Source organism: Drosophila suzukii (assembly GCF_043229965.1).
Source record: "Drosophila suzukii chromosome 2 unlocalized genomic scaffold, CBGP_Dsuzu_IsoJpt1.0 scf_2c, whole genome shotgun sequence".
Lineage (NCBI taxonomy): Eukaryota > Metazoa > Arthropoda > Insecta > Diptera > Drosophilidae > Drosophila > Drosophila suzukii.
In genome coordinates, this window is record NW_027255896.1 from 33,575,642 (window position 1) to 33,589,853 (window position 14,212).

Below are 14,212 nucleotides of genomic sequence, written 5' to 3' on the forward strand. Positions count from 1 at the left end.
ACTGTTCCTACGATATTGAATAGACCTCTCTTACTACGTTTTGCTATTGTAATTCCATTGATTTCTCCTTTAAGTTTTTCTACTAAATATCTGATTTGGATAACATCATTAAATTCATCAGCTTCTTTTAAAAGATCTTCAAATGTTTGTTCGGTCTTTGTTATATTTACGCTCAATTAATGGTATTCATAATTAGTTGGGATTTCGATTGATCCTGTTTTAAATACAAGATATCTGTTTTGTGCCTTTATGGGATTTATTTCAATACTTTGTCTAATTGTCAGTTGAATTACAGTTGCTAATATTATAGAGAAAATTATTGTTTTTACCGAGTTGTTCCTGAGTCCGTTCATTTCCTTCTTTTTGCCTGGAATTATCATCATATTTACTTTTATTAATTTTCTTCTTATTTTTGAACTTTGATTTATAATGAACAATCTTTCTTCCTCTATTCGTTTCTTCAAAATTGTTTTTCATCTATTTTCTTTAACGTTCCTGTCTTTTTAAATGGATTTGTAGTCTTGGATTTCACTAGAGGAGCTTGTTTGTATTTTGGATCTATTTCATAGTCCTGACGTTTCTCGTTTAATTTTTCAATTCTATTCATTTTCTTTTCTTGTGTATCGTAATCAGGAGTTCCTGCATACATAAATATGTCAGCTGGTATTTGATTTGTAGCATTATGTTTTGTTTTGTGATTGTAAATGTAAAGGATTAACTCGAACTTAGTATATCTGTTTTCAATGTCTTATTCGCTTACTATAATTCTTAATTTTTCATTTACTGTTTTATGAAATCTTTCTATGTCCGAAATACCGTTTTTACTTGTTGTTACTTGAATTTGTACTCCTTCTGAATTTAACCAGTTGTGTAAGGCTACACACATGAATGCTGAATCTTTATCTGCTTTGATTTCTTGTGGTTTTCCCATTTCATTGAATACTCTCTTAATAGCTCTTTTGGCTTCTAACCAGTCTCTACCTGTGACTTCTACTAGGGTAGCAAATTTTGAATATACCGATGTATAAAAATTTATTTATTTATTATTAAAGATAGAGAAGTTTACAAAACTAGACTAGCTTAGTTGGTAAAGCACTGGCAACAAGGCCTTCGGATTTTAAGGTTAATGATATTAAGTCTATTAGTTTGATTACATATTGTTCGTTGTATTTTGGCTACTTAGTTGGTAAATTATTATTTATGTACATTTGGGGTATTATATTAAATTTTGTGGTATAGGTTTGTAGCTTTTAAGAAAAGTAAGATTTTTTCTAAATTATCTGGGTTGAGTTCATTGAGGAGATTTATTGGGTTTGTGTTTTTGAAGATAGATAGTTTTGTAGGGAGGAGTGAAGGGCATGAATTTAATAGGTGGGGTATGGTATTGTCGCCTTGGCAAAAGGGGCAGGGTGAAGTTTGGTTTTGAATAAAGTAGTGCTCGTGTGTAAGTTTTGTGTGGCCTAGTCTAAGGCGTATTATTTTAATTTGATCGAGTCTGCTCGATTTGGGATGGAAGGATCTGCAATAATTGTCGATGTTTGAATTGTCTTTGTTAATGTTTTTATACCATTGATTGCAGTGTTCTATGTTTAGTTTATTTCTTGCTAGGAATTCGAGTTTTAAGTGCCTGTTTATGTCTGTTAAGTTGATGTTTGGGGTGTAAATAAGGGGCATATTGCTTGTCGATTTTGCGGTTTGGTCGGCTAGCTCGTTGCCTGCTATGCCTACATGACCAGGGATCCACAATATTTTAATTTTTGGGGCTAGTTTTGTAAGAAGTGATCTGATTTTGTTAGAGTAAAAATTGTTGTTGTTTGTGTTTCTTATGGCGTCAATTGCTGAGAGAGAGTCAGAGCAGATCATGAACTTTCCCCTTGTGCTTTTGACTTGATCGATCGCTACTAGGATGGCTATTATTTCTGCGGAGAGTACTGATGAGTATGGGGGTAGGATACCATATTTAATAATATAAGTATCTGTTGTGATTGCATATGCTATAGTGGAGTTCATTTTTATTCCGTCCGTAAATATGAATTTGTGTGTTTTATGGTTGTCTTTGGTATGTTCGTATAAATTCCTGTATGTCTCCGGTGGTGTGGTATGTTTCTTGTGCGCTCTAAATGTTGTGTCTATGAGATTTGGGAGATCCCAAGGTGGCTGGTATTTGTGTAGTTTTACTGGTTCATAGGGTAGATTTAGTGCTTGACAAAGGTTTATTGTGCGGTCTATGGTTGATGGGTTTTTTTTTTGGTTTTCTTTGTTTGACAAGTTTGTGTGTTGGTGTATCTTTCGAAAATATAAGGTTTTTTGTGAGTTTGGCTGTTTGGAGGTCTCGTTTATGCTCTAATGGGAGGATGTTGGCTTCGTATAGCAAGTTATTTATGGGCGTGGTTCGGTAGGCGCCAAGGGCTAGTCGAATTGCTGTGTTAAAGGGTGTTTTTAATTTGTTTAGCATGCTTTTCGGAGCGTGTCCGTATAGAAACATCCCATATTCCAATTTTGCTATGACTGTTGCTTTCGCGACGTGAAGTAGTGTTTCTGTGTTACAATTGAATTTAGGGTTGGAGAGGCATTTAATGATATTTAATTTTTGGTGTAGTGGTGGAAGAAGTGATTTTATGTGTGTGTCCCATTTGTATTTACTGTTTATGGTTATCCCTAAGATTTTTAGTGCAGTTACTTGTTGTATTGGTGTGTTGCTACAGCTTATGGTACTGGTGCAATTGTGCTTTTGGCAAATATGGAGGTGTTGGCACTTAGCTAAGGATAGGTATGCCCCTGAGTATGAGCACCAGCTGTTTATGTCTTGTAATAAGTTGTCTAGGTTGAAGTTAAGGTTTTTGTTTTTGTTGAAATTTATTATGAGAAAAAAATCGTCGGCGTATGCGTTAAATTTAATTTCTCTGTGTAAAGTTATTATGTTTGAGAGCTTGTTGTATGCGATAAGAAATAGGATTACCGATATAGGAGATCCTTGTGGGATACCATTGGATAATGGGAGTGAATTTGACATGTGCGGACCGACTCTGACAATTATTTTACGTTTGAGCATGAAGTTCTTGACGTAATTAATTATTTTTGGGCCTGTTTTCCATTCCTGTAGTTGATCAATTATAGTGTGCACCCCTATTCGATCAAAGGCTCTTGCAAAGTCAAGAGTGACGAGGGAGGTGTGCCTCTTTGACTTCGTTATGAGATGGTCTACGTATAGTAGACTATCTGAAGTCGATTTGCCTTTTTTAAAGCCGAATTGGTTTGTATTTAAAAGTTTGTTGTGGGTCACAAACCACCATAGTCTTTTTGCTATGATTTTGTAAAGTATTTTTGCTAGACAGCAGTTGAGGGAAATGGGTCTGTATGAAGAGATATTTGTTTTGTCAGTTTTTGGCTTAAGAATCGGAATGACTAGGCTTATTTTGTAGGCTTGAGGTATGCGGCTGTCGAAAATTTGGTTGAAAAGGTTTTTTATTCTGTTTTTTGTGGTAAGGGAGCTGTTGCGTATAATTTCGTAAGAAATTCTGTTTAATCCTGGAGTGGATCCTTTAAGTGTTTGTAGTGCTGCAAACAATTCAAGGTAAGTTATTTTTTTCTCGATAGATTTGGCTGTTGAGGTGGGTGTATAATTGGCTGTGTTGGTTTTATATTTGTTATTTCGGAATTCGTCTGAAAAGTTTAGGTCGCTTGACAGCTCTGAGAAGTGTTGGGAGAAGGAGTTGGCTATTTCGAGAGTATCTGTTGTTGTTGTGTTGTTTTTGGGATTAAGAATGGCGTGAATTTGTTTGATTGGGCTAAGGCCGCAGAAGCGTCTTATGTTGCCCCATATTTTGGATGATGGAGTTTTCGGTTGTATGGTGGATGTAAAGGAGCTGGAAGCTTCCCTTTTTCTTCTTTTTATTTCGAACCTGTACTTGGCGTTTAAGCGTCTGTAGTTTATAATGTTTGTAAAATTGATGTTGCGATTAAGTGCTTTCCAAGCTAATTGTTTTTCTTTTTTTAACTGAGCTAGTTGTTTGTTCCACCAGGGGACCTTGTAGGGTTTTGAACTTACTGAGGTTTGTGGGATGGAAATGTTTGCGCTATGTAGTATAATTTTGTTGATTTGTGCGGCTTCTTTATTGACATTTAATGAAGTGGGAAATATTTCGTTATGTTTGTGTGTGAGAGTCTCGTATTGCTCCCAGTTGGCTTTTTTTAATATAAAAAATGGTTTTGAAAATTTGTTTATCTTGTTTGGAGGGAATAGGGAGATAACTATTGGAAAATGGTCGCTGCCGTGGAGATCATTAAGTATTTCCCACTTGGTGTGTGGGGCTAGTGTTGCTGAGCAAAGTGAAAGTTCAATATGCGTGTATGTATTGTGTGTTGAGAAGTGTGTGGGGGATTTGTCGTTTAGTAAGATTAGCTGTGTGTTGTCAATAAATTGTTGTATTATTTTTCCTCGAGAATTAGTTTTCGGGGAACCCCAGGCAGGGTGCCATCCGTTAAAGTCTCCTAGAATTAGTGAGGGTGTTTGATTGTTGTACAAAGTGTCTTCAAGCATTTGGTTTGTTACGGTTCTGTTTGGTGCAATGTATGTTGTCTTTATGTGCATGTTCTCCTTGGATTTTATGTGTATTGCTAGAGCTTCAAGGTCGTTTGGGATGTTTACTATAGAATATTGAATTGACTTGTGTATTAATAGCGCTACGCCGCCAAATCTGTTGGTGGCTATGTTTGTTAGTAGTATGTAATTTATTGGAGTTGGTATATTGTTAGTATATTGTATGTGGGTTTCTTGGAGGGAAATTATCTGCGGAGTATATTTTTTGATTAGAATAAGGAGTTGGCTATAGTTATTTGCATATCCTTTTAAGTTCCATTGAATTACAGTTAACGACATTTTAGAAAGAATTAAAGCTTGTAACTTAACTTTATTGGTAGTGTTAACGGCTTAAATTTAAGTCTTACTTAGGGTTTAGGGTTCTATACGGATTCGCTGTCGCTGTTGTTAGTGTGTTTGTTTTTGATTAGAGCTTTGGCCTTTGTCTTGGATGCTTTAAGATTCGTAGATAGGGTACTAGACTTATCTTTAGGAAAGATTTTTATTTTTAGATCTTCTGTGTGTTGTGACGAGTATGTTGTGGCTAGTTTTCTGGTATGTGTAATGCAGTCAGTATCCATGTCTTCTATTTTGTCGTAATCGTGGTGGTGATGGTGTTGAAGAGTTTGGCTTGATGGTAAAGTTGTTTTGGCTGGTCCGGTGGCTGTTGCCTTCGATGAAGTGATCTGTGTTCCTGATGTGGGTGTGGTGTGCGAATTTTTATGTTGTGGTTGGGTTATGTCTGTGTGTGTATTTATATTAATATTCGGTGATTGAGTGTTTGTTGTCATCTGGGTTGTGGCGTTTGTAAGTGTTTTGGCATAGGTGTTCCTCAATTGAAATCCGTGTCGTTCAAAATATATACTTTGGGCGGTCTTATGATCAACTTTTTGTGTGGTTTTAATGGCTGTTAATTCTTGGTTTTTTATGAAAGTTGGGCATTTGCGGTCGATTGGGCTGTGCTGATAGTCAAGTTCTGGGTTGTTTTTGCAGTTTAAGCATTTTTTTTGGTTTTTGCATGTTTCTCCGTCGTTTGTGTGTTTTATTTCAGAACAATTAGTGCAAGTTTCGGAGCTTTTGCATATTGGTGCTGGGTGACCAAAGCGGAGGCATTTTCTGCATCGGAGTGGAAGTGGGATGTACGCACGTACACGAACTGTTTCGTAACCGATTCGTAATATTTCTGGGAGTTTGAGCGATTCAAATGTTATAATAATCAAGCCTGTTTCAATTAAAGTGGGGTTGTTGCTGTCAAAGTTAGTGTTGGGGTTTTGTCGTTTCATTATTTTTTTCACTTCGGTTACTTTTTGTGATTTTAACTCTTGTAGAATTGTGTCTTCGTCGATATATCTAAGGTCGTTGCAATAAATAACTCCCTTAGAGAAGTTTAATGTTTTATGTTCATTTGTTGTTACTTCGATTTCTGCGATTGTTGTAAGTTTAAGGAGCTTTCTGGCTTGCAATTCATTTTTAGTTTTTATTAATAATGTGCCGTCTCTTAATTTTTTGCATCCGTCAACTTCTCCTCCACAGGCAAAGTCCACGGATTTTTTAATGATGAATGGTGATAGTTTTTCAAACGAGCCGTTGTCCTTCCTTTTAATTATAATAAATTTTGGTTCGCCTAATTTTGAATGGTATGATTTTTGGGATTTGTAAATGTCTGGTGGGTCTGTCATGATTGCTGGTAAAGGGCTTAAGCCCGGATTAGAGGTTTTCGTGTGTTTGGTGTTGTTGTGTTTTTTATTTTCTCTTTGTGGTTGATATTTGTTTGTGCAAAATTTTGCTGATAACGTTTTTGGTTTGCGCGAAGCTAGGCTTTACACTGTTGTGGCACGACTTATCTCTTCGGAGGTTGAAGTTGTACTGCGATGTATAAAAATTGTTGGTTACCTACCATGTACAAATCCATAACATATTTTTCTCTTATATTTTGAATTTCTGGGGTAAGTTCAAATGTCAGTTTAGTATTTCTGTGTTCTGTTTTAGCGATGTTACAAATTTCACATTTATTTATTATATTTTCAATAAACTTTTGATAATCAGGGAAATAATATTTTTCTCTTAGTAGTTTTTTCGATTCCTGGATGTAATAGTTCCTTATGTCTTTTCAAAATTGTTTCTTTAAAGTCTGTATATGTCAATATGTCTTCGAGTCTGACTGTACATCTTACTAATTTTGTTAAATGGTTTGCATTTATAATTTCTAGGAAATCTGAGTCATTATGGAAATAACTGCGCTCTTGTTAGTGCATAAATATTCTTTAATTATTTCCTTCGCTGAAGTTTCTGTCATTTCATTATAAATAATTTTGATTTTTAATTTATGAAAGTAGTGTGTTATTTCTGTTGTATCTTCGTTTCCTTTAATTAGTTCGATCTGTCGGGAGAAGTAGTTAAATGGTCTCTCAGTTATAGAAATGTAGTTTTGGTTATCATCTTGGGCACTATGCGCTGTTGCATCTGCGTTACTGGCAGTTTCTTCTGGTATGTTTTCTTCAGAATTATCTGTGTACATAGTTTCTTCTATTTTAGTTCTAGATAACGTCGGCTACATAATTCTCTTTCCCTGGCAAATATTTAATTTGATTAACGTATTCATTTAGTTTTTTCTTCCATCTTTGTAATTTCATATTCGGTTCATTAATATTGCTAACCAAACTAAAGGTTTGTGATCGCTTAATATTTCAAAAGGTCTGCCGAATAAATATGACCAGAAATATTTTGTGGCCCATACAATTGCTAAGAGTTCTTTTTCTCTGGTGGAATAATTTATTTCGTGTTCGTTAAGGGTTCTGCTGGCATAACAAATGGGTTTATGATTTTGAGATAATATTGCTCCTATCACCATGTTGCTTGCGTCTGTTGTCAAAGAGAATGACTTACTAAAGTCGGGGTAAACTAGAATGGGATCGGATGTAATCAAGATTTTCATTTTTTCGAATGCTTCTATGTATGGTTTGTCTTTAGTGTTAATTGTTGCACCTTTTTTTCAGTTTTATTGTCATTGGTTTTACAATATTTTCAAAGTTTGGTATGAATTTCCTATAAAATCCACATAATCCTAGAAATGATTTTATCTCTTTTGGAGTTTTCGGTATCAGGAAATTTATAATGGCACTTATTTTTTCGGGTTTGGTTTTATGCCTGAGTTGTTACTATATGACCTAGGAACTCTGTTTCTTTTTTCATAAATTCGCATTTTTCCAATTGTCGTTTTAAATTCGCGTTTTTGGAATACCTTTTTCAATGATAGAATGAGTTCCTCCAATGAAGTGGAAAAAAATATTATATCATCTAAATATACTAAACAATCTTTATAGATTAAATCCTCTAATAAATTGTTCATACATCTTTGAAAGGTAGCGGGGTCGTTTTTATGTCCAAATGGCATTCGGGTGTACTCGTAATGGCCATGTTTGGTTGAGAATGCTGTTTTTGCTATTGACTCTGGTTCCATTTGAATTTGATGGAATCGTTTAGCTAAATCGATGGTAGTGAAATACTGACATCTTCCAAATTTTTCCAATATTTCATCCATTCTGGGTATTGAAAATTTATCATTGATTGTAATTTCGTTTAAATTTCTGTAATCTACAACTAGTCTGAATTTTGGTTTTCCTGATGTATCACTTTTTTTTGGAACTATCTAAATTAGTGAGCAATAGGGAGATTTTGATTTGCGAATTATTCCTTGTTCGATCATTTCGTTTATTTGTTTATTAACCTTCTCGTCGAAAGTTTGAGGGTATTTGTATGGTTTCCTATATATTGGGTGTTCGTGTTTTGTCTGTATCGAATGCCTGATAGTACTTGTAAAAGTCAAATTTTCACCTTCCTTGTACTGGATGTCATTGTATTCGAATAAAACCCTTTTTAAATTTTCTTTCTCTTCCTCATTTAAATGTATTAGTCTATATTCATTGCATTCTTTTAATTCATTGTTAATAGCGAAGTTAAAAGATTGGTCCTTTGATAAGGCGGATTAAGGCATTCTAATGCGGACTTATCCTCTTCAATCTTGTCCTTTACTATATCGTTTTCGCCATATTTAACATAAACTAGTGTGTTTCCTAACATAACTGTTTCTTTTTCGTAATCTATTTTTGCCGTTCTGTCTTTTAAATAGTCTCTACCTATTAGGATGTCGTAATTGTTGGAAAATTTATGTAAATAGGCTTTTTGTTTAGTCGGACAGATTTTGGAAGGATCTAATGTTATGATTTTTTTTAGTTCCATTGATCCGTTTATTGTAATTACTTTTAATTTCTCTATTTGTTCTTTATTACTTCCAAAATTTTCTGTCATTAAGTTGATAGATGATCCGGTATCTATCATTGCTCTAAGGAGTTTTCCCTTAATCATCACTCTTACATATGGGAAACATCTTCTATATCCGAGGCAGTTTGCTGAAAATTTACATCCATTCTGTTCTGTGCACTTTCGTTTCCTCTCTGTCTTTTGACGGATGCGTTTGGAGAATTATTCGATGGAGATGCCTGGAAATTTAGGGGATATTGGGCCCTGCCTTGGTCTAAGTTTCTCCTAAACTCATGATAGTTTCCCTGGTTTCTAGGGGGATTTTGATTTCTGTTCGTCGAAGCAAGTATTGAGATATCCTTTTTGGATATGGAATTGTATAATCTGTCGGGAAGTTTTCTCTCAATACAATCTTTAATTGTTTTGTTTAGAAAATTTGTATAAATTGATCTTTCTATTTGATCCGATTCTAACTCTAACTTATTATTTACTTTTGAAGACCTAAACTGTAGTTCATTAACGTACTTACTTATGCTTCCTTGATATTGGGTGTCCCGAACATGTTGTATGATGTCCTCGTATGGCCTGTGATCCTTGAAGGCTTTGATTAGGGTTGCTTTTGTTGTTATCCATGTATTAGACTTCTCCTCTTCGATGAATGTCTGGGCTGAGTCGACAATGGTCCTCTCTATGGCTCCATATATGATGTGGATTTGTCGAACGTCTTGAGTAAGGTATAATTGTAGAAGGTACTCCACCCTTTATTCTGATGGGCTTCCATCGAAATACGGCAACTCCTTGATTAACTCCCGATTAATTGATTCAAGTGAATCTCGGACAACTGTGGTAATGCTGAAGGGTTTGCCATTTTTTGATGTTCTTTTCAATATTTGCACTTAAAATTTTTTTTTAGCGCGTATTGACCGATTTGGATTTTAATTTAGTCTACTGGTTGTGAAAATAACACATAGACTTTTTGTTTCTCAATATTGGCACTTTTATTTTAAGTTTTTAAGCCCACATTGACCGAATTGGATTTTTTTGTTGTAAGTTCTTCGTGCGAAATTTACACATAGATTCTTATGCGGATCTTGATGATTGTCTTTTGTTTGTTCACGGATTTCTTTCGCTGATCAGGATAAACTAGTCGTTTAGAATTATACTTCTAGTTGATCAGTACCGGTGACTTTTTTAAAAGGACTTTTGAGATCCTACCGACTGCGCCAATTAAAGATCTGCACCATAAGTGTATTAAAAAAATCTTTATTTAATTTTACTTTACACTGGTTACAATAATTTTGGAAGAACACCGACCTACTGTTGATAAGTCTCAAACTGAACTCGTTCTCTAACTCCTACTTCACTTACGGTCATACCTCGGTTTTAAGCCTTAGAGCTTTCTGTGGGTGGGACTTATTGCAATTGAGTGATTCTCTAAATTTAGACTTTGGACTCCAGACTTGGGTCCCGAATTCTGAGTATCCTGATTCGTGGGAACGTGCCGATAGTCTGAACAGCGGCTCGTTCTAATTGTTTAGTCTATAAAGTTTGGTTTTTTGTTTCATGGAAATTTCCTCTGGCTTGCCTTTAGTTCGGTAATTTTCCATTGGCTTGTTGACAATTAAATTTGGATTCTTATTTCTTAAAGGGTGTCTCGAGGGTGACTGCATAATGTGTGTATGTATGTGTGGGTGTGTGGACACGTACATAGGAGTATGTGGTACTATGGATATGTCACTATATATATCTCCTTTTTTTTCTATTCTGGCAACGCTGCTACGACTGCGTCTTTTTGTGAAATTCGTATCAGTATCGAATAGGCTTCGCAACTGGCAAGAATAAAATTACATACAGTCCACACATCCAAGTCGTTTATATTTCTAACCATATTGCTGGTCCATCGTTCCGGATTCTTGGACACTTTTGAAGTGCTTTGATTCTCAATTGTAATTGTTCATTAGTGAAAAGCCGTGCCAGACTCAAGTCCAACATCACACGTTTCGGGGATTGCTACATACACAGAGATCGTCACACGGATAGATCTTCTCAACGAAGTTTGGAAGGAGTTCAACCAGTTTAGCGATTGCATTGCGCTTCACGAGGAAGTGGAAGGCTATGTCGATCCGGAGATTGACAATGCGGTCTACGAAGCAAAATACCTAAGGGCAAGCGCTATTCTCAAGGAAAGGAGTAATGACCTACAGCCGGGGACATCTACAAGCGGTGCGAGTGGCAGCAACGGGCTACAATCAATCTGGGACACATGCGTGATGTGCCGCCAGAGGAAATCGCTACTGGGAATCAGTTCTTTCTTCCCCACCACCCAGTGCTAGGTCGAAAACTACGAGTGGTCTTTGATAAATCCTTTCGCGACGCTAATGGTAAGGCCTTAAATGACACTCTTTTCACAGGGCCCAGTATTCAACGCGATCTATTTGCTGTGTGCCTACGCTTTCGAATGTACAAGTTCGCATTCTCAGCGGACATAGTTAAAATGTTCCGCCAAATATGGGTAAACGAAAAGCACAGAAACTACCAGAAGATCGCTTGGAGAGAGGATCCATCCGATCCGATCAAGCATTTCCAATTGTGTTCTGAAACCCACGGAACGTCTTGTGCACCATTCCTGGCGGTACGAGTGCTGGAACAACTCGCTGTGGATCATCAAGAGGAATACCCGAATGCTTCAAAAAGATTATCTTCCAAAAACTCTGGCTCTTAAACTTAGATTGGGATGACCCGCTCCCAACCAAACTAGCGGACACCTGGCTGAAGTGGAGAGTAGATCTAGACACTCTACAAAAATTCCAATTACCACGCTTCAATATCGAGCTCCACGGATTTTCGGATGCCTCAACCAAGGAGTATGCCGCTGTGGTGTACAGCAAAGTTACAAATGACGACAGATCCATTTTGGTTTTCCTTGTGGCTGCGAAGACAAACAACAACTGAAACAACAATCTTTGCCACGCCTGATGCTTTGCGCAGCACTTCTTTTAAGCCAACTCATTCGATCGATCTCTTCTGGATTACGCCACAAGAACATAACTGTTCTTGCCTGGTCCTCTCTCTCTTCATAGTGCTCTCCTGGTTATCTTATGCACCAGCCCAACTAAAGACTTTTGTTGGAAACAGAACCTTGGAAATCCTTGACACTATTCCTAGGAAGGCCTGGCGGCCAGCTGACTGCGCTTCCAGGGGTCTGATGGCTGCTGACCTTATCGACTTCCATTTGTGGTGGAATGGACCTTTGTGGCTACGGGAGCAGGATCAATACCTGGTAAAGTTGAACGATTCACATTTTGGTTTATCTCTTTCAGACAAACGCATTCAAGGAGAAGTCAAGTCCAACTGTTTGGCTACAGTGGCTGTTGCAACTCAGGTTCATCCACTCGATGAGCTGATCGCACGAGTTTCTTCTTGGCTCAAGCTCGTTCACATTGTCGCCTATGTGAAGCGATTCATTCAACGCACACAAAATCCGTCCTGCGATAGGGCCTCAAGAGCTCTTACATTCGAAGAGATTAAGGCAGCAAGGATCATTTGTATAAAACACGCGCAACGCTGTTTTCACGAAGATTATCAATTGCTCCTTGCCAAGAAACCCCTAAGGAACCGATCGCAGCTCGTCAAACTTGCACCAATGATAGACAAAAACGATTTGCTGAGGGTAGGCGGACGACTGCACCAATCGAAGTTGTCACGAGAGGCAAAACACCCAGTTTTCCTACCAAAAACGCACCGAATCTCGAAATTGATCCTGGAATACGAGCACCGAGTAAATCTTCCCCCTGGCGTTTCTTCCTTGTTTGTAATCGTTCGGCAGAGATTCTGGATAATTGGAGCACGTAATCTCATTCGCAGAATTACACACGACTGCTTATGCTGCTTTCGTCAACGCCACCACACCGCCCAACAACAAATGGTTGATTTACCCAGCGTTCGTGTCACTCAAGCCCTTCCATTTGTCAATACTGGTTGCGACTATGCAGGTCCAATCTTTCTGAAGGATGCCAAGGTTCGGAAGCCACGTTTCAGCAAGGGGTTCATTTGCCTGTTCGTTTGCATGGTCACCTCGGCCATATACCTGGAACTTGTCACTGACCTGACAACAGAAACCTTCTTGTCTGCCTTGCAGCGCTTCATATCCCTACGTGGCAAGTGTAGCAAGATCTACAGCGACAACGGAACAAACTTTATTGGAGCTAAGCGATCCCTCAACGAAATGGAAGAATTGCTTTCATCACAACGGCATATGAACATCGTCACATCCACTAGGGCGGATGATGGAATTCAATGGGAACTCATTCCCCCGAGAGCTCCTCATTGGGGAGGGAAATGGGAGTCGGCAGTTCGCTGTGTCAAACTGCATCTGCGCCGAGTCACCGGCAAACTCAACGCCCACCTTCGAACAAATGCGCACCTTGCTTCCTCAAATCAGCGCAGTGATAAATTCACGCCCCTTATGCTACACATCTGATACCGAAGACAACTACTTATCACCAGCCCACTTCTTAATTGGGCGACCGTTAACCACCGTGCCAGATCCTGACTTAAGCCACATCCCTGTGGGCCGATTAGGATATGGGCAAAGCATCCAGGCTATGCTTCAAGGATTCTGGAAGAAATGGCATCAGGAGTATTTGACTACTCTGCAACAACGTCCGAAATGGAGCACTTCAACACCCAACCTCTCGATCGATGATGTAGTTCTCGTTAAGGAGTCCAATACACCACCAGCATCTTGGCACATCGCACGGGTTATGGAAACCTATCCAGGAAAGGACAACCTCATTCGAGCAGTCAAATTGAAGACCTCACAGGAGAGATGACCAGGCCAATCACGAAGGTTGCCGTCTTTAATAACCTCTCATCATTAGGCGCATAATGCCATCTCTATCTTATGTAACAGAATACCGACATATATATGTCGGCAACGCTGCTACGACGGCGTCTTTTTGTGAAATTCGTATCAGTATCAAATAGGCTTCGCAACTGGCAAGAATACAATTACATACAGTCCACACATCCAAGTCGTTTATATTTCTAACCAAGTTTACTTTAAGAATTTATAACTTACGCTTTGAATATTGAGATTGCGCCTTTAATAATCACTGATAACAACAATGCAGGATGAGGATGTATGTTCCATAGCTAGTGCCATGATAAAAACTATAAGTACGCTTAAAAATGGTCTCAAAATCGTTCATTTAAATGCACTAAGTCTGTTGAAAAAGGTAGATGAGTTTGAATTTAACTCCCAATAAATCCCATGGAAGAACTCTTTTAAGTTGCATATATAGAGCGAATCGGACAATTGACTACGGGTCATTATTAAATGTTGTTACGGACATATCGTTGGAGTACACCGAC

At 37.7% G+C, this 14,212-nt stretch overlaps 2 protein-coding genes across 7 annotated transcripts in view; both read left to right on the top strand.

The window, feature by feature from the left end:
* LOC118879131 (uncharacterized) overlaps window positions 1–14,212 on the top strand; it is a 922,643-nt gene that overhangs the window by 118,489 nt on the left and 789,942 nt on the right. The window lies entirely within an intron of this gene.
* Window positions 1,907–13,671, top strand: LOC139354421 (uncharacterized). The gene is made up of 5 exons (XM_070998652.1): window positions 1,907–1,946; window positions 10,862–11,062; window positions 11,568–11,718; window positions 12,005–13,284; window positions 13,346–13,671. Exons 1-5 carry the CDS (start codon window positions 1,907–1,909, stop codon window positions 13,669–13,671), a joined length of 1,998 nt encoding a protein of 665 aa, XP_070854753.1.

Excerpts from the sequence above, each read along its gene's own strand:
- LOC139354421 (XM_070998652.1), top strand. The coding sequence starts at position 1,907 with ATGGCTATTATTTCTGCGGAGAGTACTGATGAGTATGGGG. Across the intron at positions 11,063-11,567 it reads GCCGGGGACATCTACAAGCG|ATTGGGATGACCCGCTCCCA; the intron begins GTGCGAGTGGCA and ends TCTTAAACTTAG. Across the intron at positions 11,719-12,004 it reads AAGGAGTATGCCGCTGTGGT|GAAGGCCTGGCGGCCAGCTG; the intron begins GTACAGCAAAGT and ends CACTATTCCTAG.